Source organism: Lucilia sericata, unplaced genomic scaffold (assembly GCF_015586225.1).
Source record: "Lucilia sericata isolate MDLA Ls3-8-SP2 unplaced genomic scaffold, ASM1558622v1 Contig000627F_arrow, whole genome shotgun sequence".
In the NCBI taxonomy this organism is placed as follows: Eukaryota; Metazoa; Arthropoda; class Insecta; order Diptera; family Calliphoridae; genus Lucilia; species Lucilia sericata.
The window spans coordinates 252,406-265,717 of record NW_023994633.1 but is presented as its reverse complement, the minus strand read 5'-3'; the positions used below and the strand labels follow the sequence as shown (position 1 = coordinate 265,717).

The following is a 13,312-nucleotide window of genomic DNA, read 5'->3' as shown; positions in this document are numbered from 1 at the left end:
AAAGTGAACTACTGAACGTAAGTCAAAATTAGTGACTCAAGAAGATTTATGTAGTTCAGAAATGTATATATAATTTTACTAGAACTGTCACGTCAGTTGTACATGTGGATGTTTACATTTTCAAAAAGCAATTTTACAATAGATTTACTTATACTAAGTTTACACAGCACATGTATTTTAGTAGGTCATGAAAATAGTAAGTTTTGTTAGTTAGAGAAAAAAAATAACTTATACCATAGCATCCACTACCCTGTTTTTGCATGGTCCGTTGGGTGACATGGTATAAGCCGGATATCGCCAATTGATATCCGAATAGGCGAATCACAAAAGTTTTTCTTATAAATATACCACTGGAGGGACTCGTAAGTATCGCAGTAGTTTAACAATAAAGTTATGCAAATGTTAATTATAAAGTATGTATAGGGTTACAATTAATTTTTGTTCAATAGAATAAAATATAATGTGTTCATCAAAAATTTTATAAATATTTTACAATGTTTTCTTTTTTTTTTTTTGGTAAAAATATACAAAAACAAATATTTGATTTTAATAGATTTTTTAATAATACAGAGATATTTTTCTTTTCTGTTTTTGGTACAATAATAAATTATTTGTTTATTTTTTCTCTTATACTTAGAAAATACTTTTTCACTTATTTTGTTCTTAAATCTTTATTCAAACTTCTTATTTGATTAAATTTATTGTTTTTTATTTTGCTACAATTATTTGTTTTAAGTTTTTTTATTTTTAGTTTTTTTTTTAAATGTATGTATACAAAAATCTTATTTAATTTCTTACTTTATGGCTTATTTAATTATTAATAACTTAATACAAAGAGTTAAATTTTTATCTTGCAGAAAAAATTTTGTTATACTGAAAAATTTTAAATTTAATGTTGGAATATGTGTTTAAGTCAATGTATGTTGCATCAAATAGACTTGTGGCTTATGAATAATCTTAACTAAAACCAGTAAGAGCGCTATATTTGACTAAACCGGATCTAGAATGCCCTTCACCTATAGTTCAGTTTATTATTACCACTTCGAATATTTATAAAATTTTACGTTTTATAATAATCTGCGATCTCTCATATATCCCACCAAACATTTAAGAACATAGTGAAGTTAATTTAAAAATGTCCATTTAAATTGAATTTTTGTTTGACAAAGCTATTTCGTGTCTAGATTAGACACATTTTTATTATGCTAAACGTCAAATTGTTATCATGATAAAAAATTAGCAGGTACAGACAGCATTTATTGGCGTTATATCATCGTTATGATTGTCTAATCAATTGTTTATACAACATTGACTTGATAACAAATATCTTTGTATTGTAAAATTTGCATAGAAATTTGTTTTTGCTCTGATAGATATTTGTCTAATATATACACGGAGTTATGGATGTGTCCTGAGCAATAATGACAACTGTACATGTCATTCAGTATGTAATAGACCAGTGGAAATCATAGCTTCACGAATGAATAATCATTTGTTTGGTTCAACTAAAATCTTACGTTTCTAAGCTGGTTACATGTGTAACCGTCACTACCCTATTAGAAGGTGCAACCCCGTCAGAACTTTCCGGTACCATGCCATCAAAAGCTAGGGGTTATTAGTCACCAAGGGTAGTAACATTTTCTGAGTCCGATCTTACAGTAAGTTGAAACCAAAGATAAATGATTGTACAATACATAATTGAAATCAAATATGTGTTTGTTCATTGCTAAAGCAGATTCTCACTGGTTACAATACAAATGATTGATGGTACAGAAACATCAGTTAGATTGTAAGAAAAATTATTTAAATGTTTAGAAACATAATATAAAATGTAAGGTTCTTCAGGAAAAGCTTTCAGGATAAAAATTAAAGATCATAAATCGGACAAACCAGGACTCGTAGGAACTTAATGATATTAGTACCGGTCAATATCCTTGTCAATATCACCCTTGTGGTATACTAAAAAGATTTCTTGATACCTCCAGTTAAAAACTGTGACGAAAGTGTTAACTAAATTTTTATTAAACCTAAAATTTACCGTAGATTCCTTTACAATATAGCATTAATTGCGAAAATAGTAAAAACTTGTGGTCACTCTATTTCCAACAAAGAAAAAAATTGGAAAACTAATTTCAATATTTCTATTTGATATGCATTTCTTTCACGTAGTTATGGAAGCGTCCTGAACTTTAATCATATCTCTACATGTCTTGCATTTATGTAATAGACCAGTGAAAACCATAACTTCAGGAATGAATAATCATTTGCTTAGTTCAACTAAAAACTTACGTTTCTAAGCTGGTTACATGTGTAACCGTCACTACCCTATTAGAAGGTGCAACCCCGTCAGAACTTTCCGGTACCATGCCATCAAAAGCTAGGGGTTATTAGTCACCAAGGGTAGTAACATTTTCTGAGTCCGATCTTACAGTAAGTTGAAACCAATTATAAATGATTGTACAATACATATTTGAAATCAAACATGTGTTTGTTCATTCCTAAAGCAGATTCTTACTGGCTATGATACAAATAATTGATAGTACAGAAACATGCGTTTTGACCATGATATAAGCCATAACTACGCTAAACACAATTCATTTAGTTAACAAGGTTTATAACAAGACCGATAAAAAGTGAACTACTGAACGTAAGTCAAAATTAGTGACTCAAGAACATTTTTGTAGTTCAGAAATGTATATATAATTTTACTAGAACTGTCACGTCAGTTGTACATGTGGATGTTTACATTTTCAAAAAGCAATTTTACAATAGATTTACTTATACTAAGATTACACAGCACATGTATTTTAGTAGGTCATGAAAATAGTAAGTTTTGTTAGTTAGAGAAAAAAAATAACTTATACCATAGCATCCACTACCCTGTTTTTGCATGGTCCGTTGGGTGACATGGTATAAGCCGGATATCGCCAATTGATATCCGAATAGGCGAATCACAAAAGTTTTTCTTATAAATATACCACTGGAGGGACTCGTAAGTATCGCAGTAGTTTAACAATAAAGTTATGCAAATATAAATTATAAAGCATGTATAGGGTTACAAATTTTTTTTGTTCAATAGAATAATATATAATGTGTTCATCAAAAATTTTATAGATATTTTACAATGTTTTCTTTTTTTGGTAAAAATATACAAAAACAAATATTTTATTTTAATAGATTTTTTTATAATACAGAGATATTTTTATTTTTTGTTTTTGGTACAATAATAAATTATTTGTTTATTTTTTCGCTTATACTTAGAAAATACTTTTTCACTTATTTTGTTCTTAAATCTTTATTCAAACATGATTCAAACAAACTTTTTATTTGATTAAATTTATTGTTTTTTATTTTGCTACAATTATTTTTTTTTAAGTTTTTTTATTTTTAGTATGTTTTTAAATGTATGTATACAAAAATCATATTTAATTTCTTACTTTATGGCTTATTGAATTATTAATAACTTAATATAAAGAGTTACATTTTTATTTTGCAGAAAAAATTTGTTATACTGAAAAATTTTAAATTTAATGTTTGAATATTTGTTTAAGTCAATGTAATTTGCATAAAATGTACTTGTGGTTTATAATAATCTTAAATCTTAACCAGTCAAAGCGCTATATTTGACTGAACCGGATCTAAAATACCCTTCACCTATAGTTCATTTTTTTATTACCACTTCAAATATTTATAGAATTTTACATTTTATAATAATAAGCTTCAAAAATCTGTGATCTCTCATATTTCCCACCAAAAATTTAAAAACATAGTGAAGTTAATTTAAAAATGTCCATTTAAATTGAATTTCTGTTTGACAAAGCTATTTCGTGTCTAGATTAGATACATTTTTATTATGCTAAACGTCAAATTGTTATCATGATAAAAAATTAGCAGGTACAGACAGCACTTATTAGCGTTATATCATCGTTATGACAATGTTGTCTAATCAATTGTTAATACAACATTGTCTTGATAACAAACGTCTTTGTATTGTAAAATTTGCATAGAATTTTTTTTTTGCTCTTTTTGTCAAATATAGACGTGGAGTTATGGATGTGTCCTGAGCAATAATGATAACTGTACATGCCATTCAGTATGTAATAGACCAGTGGAAATCATAGCTTCACGAATGAATAATCATTTGTTTGGTTCAACTAAAATCTTACGTTTCTAAGCTGGTTACATGTGTAACCGTCACTACCCTATTAGAAGGTGCAACCCCATTACACTTTACGGAACCGTGCCATCAAAAGCTAGGGGTTATTAGTCACCAAGGGTAGTAACATTTTCTGAGTCCGATCTTACAGTAAGTTGAAACCAAAGATAAATGATTGTACAATACATAATTGAAATCAAATATGTGTTTGTTCATTGCTAAAGCAGATTCTCACTGGTTACAATACAAATGATTGATGGTACAGAAACATCAGTTAGATTGTAAGAAAAATTATTTAAATGTTTAGAAACATAATATAAAATGTAAGGTTCTTCAGGAAAAGCTTTCAGGATAAAAATTAAAGATCATAAATCGGACAAACCAGGACTCGTAGGAACTTAATGATATTAGTACCGGTCAATATCCTTGTCAATATCACCCTTGTGGTATACTTAAAAGATTTCTTGATACCTCCAGTTAAAAACTGTGACGAAAGTGTTAACTAAATTTTTATTAAACCTAAAATTTACCGTAGATTCCTTTACATATATAGCATTAATTGCAAAAATAGTAAAAACTTGTGGTCACACTATTTCCAACAAAGAAAAAAAATAGGAAAACTAATTTCAATAATTCTATTTGATATGCATTTCTTTCACGTAGTTATGGAAGCGTCCTGAACTTTAATCATATCTCTACATGTCTTGCATTTATGTAATAGACCAGTGAAAACCATAACTTCAGGAATGAATAATCATTTGCTTAGTTCAACTAAAAACTTACGTTTCTAAGCTGGTTACATGTGTAACCGTCACTACCCTATTAGAAGGTGCAACCCCATTACACTTTACGGAACCGTGCCATCAAAAGCTAGGGGTTATTAGTCACCAAGGGTAGTAACATTTTCTGAGTCCGATCTTACAGTAAGTTGAAACCAATTATAAATGATTGTACAATACATATTTGAAATCAAATATGTGTTTGTTCATTCCTAAAGCGGATTCTCACTGGGTATTATACAAATGATAGATACAGAAACATTAGTTTTGACAATGACATAATCCATAACTACTCTAAACAGAATTTATTTTAATTTAGGGGTAATAACACGCGGTTAAGAAATTTATATTTAATTCACCATGAATTATGGAAATATGTTTCTGTCGAGTCCTAGCTTAATTATATAAACTATCTGTCCAGTCACGACCTACTGTTCTTATTTTCTGTTTTAAGTTTGAATTAAATTTGCACTCACCCGGATATTTCAGCTACAGTATTATTGTTGTAGCAGCGATACGTGTAAAGTCGGTTTGGCTGAGTTGACAATCCTTGGTCGTTGTTCGTTGAGCTCCAAGTCGTACCGATTGTCGTGGTAACCATAGCTGTTGTAATCTGAAACAAAAAAAACGACTTTAGTATATGTTCTAATTTTAGTAAATTCTAAATTTAAATTCTATTTTTTATATTTTTTGCACTGAATTTATTTTGATTTGGCATCATAGTGGTTTATTCCAAATGGTACGTCTTTCCCAGTGACAACTGAATTCTAAGGAACCTGTATGGGAAATAATACATTAGTATTTTTATATTGTTTAAGTTGATAGTAACATTTTCTAAACGAATTTCTTTATTTATTTTTTTTTTTTTTTTTTTTTTTTTTTTTTATTTAATTTGTTATTATACAATTATAACTGAGCCCAAAGGGCCATATATAGTTAACAAATTTACTACATATAATGAAAAACCACTTAACAAAGAGTAAATAACAAAATGTTTAAAAATAAATACAATATAAATCTTATATATATATTCTTAAGATTAGATAGGAAGAATAAAGAAAGAGAAAGAAAAGGATATAGATATAGAAGAGAAAATGGGGAAAATCTCAATTGCAAGATGGTGATAAAAATCAATTATAAATCATTATTTAGAAGATGAACAAATATTTTATTTTTGAAGGTGTTATAAGAAAATCGAAATGTTCTAAGAGAGCTGGGCAAATTATTGAATATTCTAGCCACTCGCACGTGGAAAGAACGCTCCAGTACTGATGTTAGTCTAGGAATCTGAATTTGACGATTACGACTTGAGCGACTAAAGGAGAAAAATGACATAATGCGTAAAATGTTACCATTTTTGTAAATATTGTAAAAACAAAGTAAAAGTCGCGACTTTATATAATTAAGAAAAGAACATTTTAAAAATCTGCAAACATAAATTGATACATGATTACGACGTCGTAAACAGAAAAGGTATCGAATAACTCTATTAAATAATTTGGTGAGTATTTTAATGTTGTACCCTAAGGTACCACTGTAAATCTCAATCCCATATAAAAATATAGGCATAATTAATGAATGAATTATTATTATTTTAACATTCATAGGTAAAATCAAATTGGTGTTATAAATGTTACGTAAAGCATAATTGACCCTGGATATAACAAAATGTATATGTCTATCAAAGCAAAGCTTGTTATCTATCCACAATCCGAGACATTTGATGTGGTCAACAAATATAATTTCATTACCGTTAAGATTTAAAGAAAATTGAGCATTAGGTAAACCAAAAACTACAGCCTTCGTTTTCGAAGTGTTTATAATCAATTTATTTCTACACATCCAATTGTTAATATTGGAAACAGCATAAGCAAGCTGCACTTGCATTACATCAGCAAATTGTTTTTCACCACAAAAAAGATAAAATAAATCATCCGCGTAAGCAAATGGAATACAAGATGAGTTCTTATCAAATTCCCTGAAAATGTCATTGATATAAATATTAAATAGGATAGGCCCAAGTACCGAGCCCTGAGGTACACCACTTCTAACCGGTAAAATACTGGAAACTTTTTCACCAATTGAGACATACTGAAATCGATCAACAAGATATGAAAGTAAAAGTTTGCAAGATGATAATGTAAGACCAAGATTTTGATGCAATTTTGAAATTAAAATGCAATAATCGACTTTATCAAATGCCTTAGTGAGGTCCATTGAAAGAAGGACATTGAAATTTCCTTTATTTAAAGACTGTCTTATAGTATCTGTCAATCCCAGTAAAAGAGAGGTCGTATTTCTACCATGCCTAAAACCATATTGAGCATCACTAAAAAACGATGTTTCATCAATATAATCCAATAACTGATTTTTAAGCAAAACTTCCACAACTTTAGATATTACAGGTAATATTGAAATTGGACGCAAATTTGAAATATCATTAGATTCTCCGATTTTCCTTATGGGCACAACTCTACCTATTTTCCAACCCATAGGAAATGTAGAAGTAGTTATTATATTATTAACAAGATGCAATATGTAAGTTCCAATAAAGGGAAAGACTAATTTAAGAAATTTAACTGAAAATCCATCGCAACCAACAGCATTAGATTTAATTGATTGTAATGCATTAACTAATTCATCCAGGTTAACAGTTCGAAAAGAAAATCTATTATTATAAGAAAAATCTATTCTATCAAAATTAATAAATGAGTTATCACCTTGATTAGAAGAAAAGAAAGAATTTAAATTTTCAACATCAACTTTATCAATGTTAGTAACAGTATCTCCAATTCCATTTGCTCGAAGTGTGTTCCAAATTTGTTCAGAGTTCTTATCATGAAATAATGTAGCATGTGCTTTGCGTTTAGCATTACGTATAATGGTTTTTGACCGATTTCTTAAGCGGCAGAAGTTATTCCAATTCTCCTTCGATCTTTTCCGCAAGTATAAACGATAAGAAGCATTTCTAATCGTCAAACTATTTTTGATCTCAGGGGAATTAAACCACGAGTCATCACTAAATCTACAAACTTTACGTTTTTTAAATGGCACAGCGCTGTGCATTTGACATAAATATAAGAATAATAAATTGGCTTGCTCATTAACATCAGCGGTGTAGAAAATTCTATCAAAATCACAAGAATTAAAAATAAATTCTAAAAGAGAATAATCAACATCATTAAAATCGAAATATTCAATGAATTCCTTAACCATCGGTATTTTTACATCAAAAACTGCATATATAAATGAATGACGTGAAGTTCCTGGAATTTGAACTTGTCCTGATTGAATGGTGTTCATAGACGGAGATATAAGAAAATAATCAATTAAAGATGTTGAACCAAATCTTATGCTCAAATGAGTAGGTAGAGAGTTATGATGACAGATCATGTTTAATCTACTGCACATTTCCCTTACAGAAACTGCTCTAGAAATATCAAACATATTGTTATTAAAATCACCAATAATGACAATATCATTGTATTTAGTCAAGACATCTGTAATACTATCCTCTATTGATGTTAAATCACCGTGAGGAAGATAAACAACACCAACAAGTATTTTACGACCAGATACAGTTATTTCAATAAACAAAAATTCGGCAGACACATGAGACCTATCACCTCTCCTATTAGTTTTGTATTTAGTTTCTCTGCAGATAATATTAAATTTTAAACTCCTAGATACATATAAGGCAACGCCACCACCTGTTATACCCGGGCGATCATTTCTACAAATTACATAACCTGGAAGATAAACGGAGTTCGATGAAATATACTCAGTTAACCAGGTTTCAGTTATTCCAACCACATCGAATAAATTGTTACTTAGAACATTTCTCAATTCATCGAGTTTGGTCGATGTACCACCTAGTGCGAAACTTTGAAGATTAAGGTGACCAATTTTTAAATTATTGGAGTAATTACGCAATTGAGATTCAAAAAAAGAGTTATCATAGATAATAGTGCCTAAATTAGAATTCATTATTTAAGCAAAGGAATGAGGAATAGAAAAAGGAAATTTGAAAAAGAAATCGAAAAAGATAACATAAATTTCTGGCAGAAGGTAAATAAAAATTATATGAATTAACAAAGAAAATTAAAAAATTATTAAAAAAATTATATTATATACAAATTACACCAACGAAAAACTAGTCGTATTTGGCTTAATTAAGTTTTTAATGAAAAACTTCCAAAATGTTTTAAAATAAAAGCTACATTGTTAAATATTAACAATAATATTATGTTTCATTTTACAAAAATGTTGATATAAATTACAAAAATCAACTAGTTTTTTATAAGATGTAAATTGTATATAATTACCAAAACATCTAATAAAAACAAAAAAAAAAAAAAATAAAAAATAGTATATCACAAATTTGTATGTATGTATGTAAATTAGATCCAGCTACCACTTGAGTCAAGTTCAGTTGTAGAATTACCATCCTCCTCTAGAATACTAACGCATTGCTCCAAAGTAAGCATTTTTACTGTTCCATCCAAGAATACAGACTCAACTTTAGGAATATCGTAATTTTTATAAGTATACTTCGTAATTTTTCCATTCTCCTTTAATTTTTTACAAGCAGCAATCAGTTCTTTAGCTGCAGGCGTTAAATGATCATTTAGAAAAACGTTAGTTGTAGCATGACCACCAATGACATCTTGTAAAATAATATTTCTATTTCTCCGATGATTAATCATTATCTTATCTCGAATTTGTACTGAATTAAATTTGACTAGTACTGATTTTCCTCCCTCAAAATATGTACAATGTTGAATATCGGAATAGTATAGTTGAACATTACATAATGATGCTATTTTAACTATAGGTTTCCGCAAATTTTTTAATGTTCTTGGCAAACCTTTTATGACTATGTCTGCTCTATTTAAACGTCTTTGAGAAATATTATTTTCTGTTTCCAACCGCTTTATTTTTTCGGTGGCTACATTATCAATAATCTTAATCATATTATAGCAATTTTTTATTTCAGATTGTAAATTGTCTCCTCCTAAGAATTTGTCATCTGAGTATTTTTTAGCAAGTACATCAAATCTTGCTTCTATAGCCTTTAACCCAGCCTCTAATTGATTCTCAAGTAAACGTTTATTTTCAAGAAATTTTTTCTCCAGATCTTTTTCTAGGGAACTTGTAAGGGCTGCAAAACCATTCCTCAATTCTTCTTGAACATTGCAGTACTTTGGCATACGCGCACAGGCATCACATATATATTTTAGAACTTTATTATGAAGACAAATGTTATAAAGTTCAGTAGAAAATTTAGCACAACCCAAATGAAAATAATTATTGCAATAAGCACAACCAACACTTTTTTGAATTTTTGTAACGTTTTTATTGCATAGAGGACATTTGCAGCTTTCTTTTTGTGGTGACATCATAAAATTGAAGTAATTGAAAATTTCCAGCTCTGGTGTAAAAAAAAACAAAAATAAACAAACTGTCTCAGATTTTGGAGCCCCAATATATAAACAATAATAAACAATCAGGAACGGGTTTGTTTGAGAGATTATATTGTTTGGAGACCAATTTGTAGAGTTGAAACCGGTAAATTTTATTGTTTGTTTATAAATAATTTGACGATATTCACAGTATGTTTATGTGAGACGGTGGAACAACACGGCAAGTTTAATTATTTTTGCAAAATTACTTATTTGTTATTGAAAAACAAAAACTTGAATTTAAGCCAGTTAATAAAAGTTTATTAATGTTTTTTATGTTATATTATAAATAAAAACCACTTGTAAATATAATTTTTATAATTTTTCAATTTATTTTATACAAGAAAAAATTTTCCGCGTTATTTCATGGCGGAGTTGCCAGACTGAAAACAAATTTATTTGTGAATATTTTAAAGAAAGTTTTGTTGTAAGATTTTTACTTTAGAAAGTTTTACTTTTTCTCCACAATTTCATTCCTAAGCTTATATCTAAAGAATTTAATTTTATATTTTGGGTCAAAGGTAAATTTAGTAAGCCACCTTATGTTAAAACATCGAAATTCACTGTTACAAACATAATTTATACAATTTAACTTCAATAAAATACCATCGTTTTCTTTTCATCATAATTTTTCTATATCTATTACAATTTAAAAAAAATTGACGATTTACTTTTCATTAAACGTGAGTAAAATATTTATTGGAATACAATTTTTATAACTGATATAATGATTATATTCTCAATTCATCTACTGCCAGGAGTTATAATGACGGTTACCTCGAAATAATAAGACCAGATTATAATTCCGGCGTTATTGAACTACAAATAAGACTCTATACTATTAGTATTAACTATTTTATTACGCACAAAAACACTAACACAGTAAAATGCTAAAACAATCTTATTTCCTTATCAAGTTTTCTTAAAAGTTTTGACCTATAGTATTTTGTATAAGGAATATAATATCAATAATTTTCAAAACAAGGTTGAGGCATAATTGATTAAGATCTAAAACAAAGACAAAGGTTCTAGGGACACTCTTCAGTGTAAAAAAATATTTGAAATTTGAATCCTTCTGTACATTGTTTCAATTCTAAAAAAGCTTTTAGCAGCATATTAATTTTTTAAGAATTAAAATAACAATATGTCTTTTCCCACATTCGTCAGTTTTAATGCGAAATGTTCAGAAGTAATCAGAAAAACAACAAAATACTTTCAAATTTGTTTAAAGGAACGACTTATTGTAAAAATCTGCAATACAGGCAAGTACGGGAACAGATATAATATGTACTTCCAATAATATTTCTACTGCGGACGCTTGTGAATTTAGTTAAAGTTAAATTTATTGAGACTTTTTTGAAACGAACCCAAATTATAAAAACCATGCTTGTGAATTTAATACGTCCCGTATTTAAAGTGTAAGATGTCTTCGCTACTAAAGTAAGAATTGTCACCCAGACGTTCTTGAATGTGAACATAAGGTAAACAAATTGACCAACTGTATAAACTTCGTTATGATCTCTACGACTGTTTACCCCAACGAGATGATCTAGCTGGTCATGTAATTAGAGGTAAGAAAACATTAGCATAGAATGTAACTTATTTGCATTATTTATAAATTCAATTTTAATTTTTTGTTTTCATAAAGCTAAAGCCACCGAAAGCTTCACAACATTTCCAATGGAATTAGTAGAATTGCAAGTCGGCAGTTGTTAGCTTATACAAATCTGCTTGGTATCCTGGCAAATGTTAGAAAGTTGAGATACTTTCGTTAAGTAATCAAAAGACGCTACGGTAAATATTTAACTTTTATACAGTAACAAATGAATTGCGACAAATGAATAAGTAAATTATGTATATGCTGTTAATAATAGATATTAATTTAAATGTTCATAAAGGTCGCTGTATGGCTTTTCGGATGATTTGGACTTATTACAAACTGGAGAACAAAAAAGGTAATTGGTTTAAGAAAATAAATAAGAAAGTTAAAAGAAACAATTAATACACTTTTGGTATTCGCCATCCAGCCTATTATCAGTTTTTAACTTGTTCAAAAATACAAAAGATTTCAGATTCTTCGAATGTCATCTACTTTTACATCGTAAATTCTGCATTTGATATGAAATTAAAAAATCTAATGAGGATTCTAATGACTTTATATGTAAATACATATGTATTAAAGTCCTACACAAGACAACAATTTGTTATAAATGTGGTGTGCGCTAGATATTAATTAATTTAAATGTTCATAAAGGTCGCTGTATGGCTTTTCGGATTATTTGGACTTATTACAAACTGGAGAACAAAAAAGGTAATTGGGTTAAGAAAATAAGTAAGAAAGTTAAAAGAAGCAATTAATACACTTTTGGTATTCGCCATCCTGCCTATTATCAGTTTTTAACTTGTTCAAAAATATAAAGGATTTCAGATTCTTCGACTTTTACATCGAAAATTCTGCAATTGATATGAAATTAAAAAACCGAATGAGGATTCTAATGACTTTATATCTAAATACATATGTATTAAAGTCCTGCACAAGACAACAATTTGTTATAAATGTGGTGTGCGCTACATAAAAGATCATCAAATTTTGGTACAAGATATTTTTTAACAAATTGCTATCTTAGGCAGGAATTTATTATGTATTGATAACTTTTCATTACTGCTTGTCCAAATTTCAAAACTTTAAAATCGTTTCTCTAAATATTTTGATATTGTGGCCAACCGAGTTACTGCAATAAGCCCTTCAATTATTTATTATAATGAATGATAACAATTATTACGAATTCTACACAAGTTCAAAAAGTCGAAGTACATTTAAAACGAAGGTGAAGGGTATAAAAATATATCTTCGATAACTCTTCTGTTGTTTGATAGATACTTGAAACTTCTTTAGGCAAGAGGTAAACCCTATG

At 28.5% G+C, this 13,312-nt stretch overlaps 1 protein-coding gene across 1 annotated transcript; it reads right to left on the bottom strand.

Annotated features, from left to right (window-relative positions):
• Positions 1-5,652: 5,652 nt before the first annotated feature.
• LOC119606830 lies at positions 5,653-8,922 on the bottom strand. Its single transcript, XM_037960463.1, has 2 exons — positions 7,656-8,922; positions 5,653-5,711 (listed from the first exon to the last, which is right to left on the bottom strand). The coding sequence occupies exons 1-2, from the start codon at positions 8,920-8,922 to the stop codon at positions 5,653-5,655; spliced, it is 1,326 nt and encodes a 441-aa protein (XP_037816391.1).
• Between the last annotated feature and the right edge of the window lie 4,390 nt (positions 8,923-13,312).

Excerpts from the sequence above, each read along its gene's own strand:
- LOC119606830 (XM_037960463.1), bottom strand. The coding sequence starts at position 8,922 with ATGAATTCTAATTTAGGCACTATTATCTATGATAACTCTTTTTTTGAA. Across the intron at positions 5,712-7,655 it reads TTTCTTTTCTTCTAATCAAG|GTTCCTTAGAATTCAGTTGT; the intron begins GTGATAACTCAT and ends TTTCCCATACAG.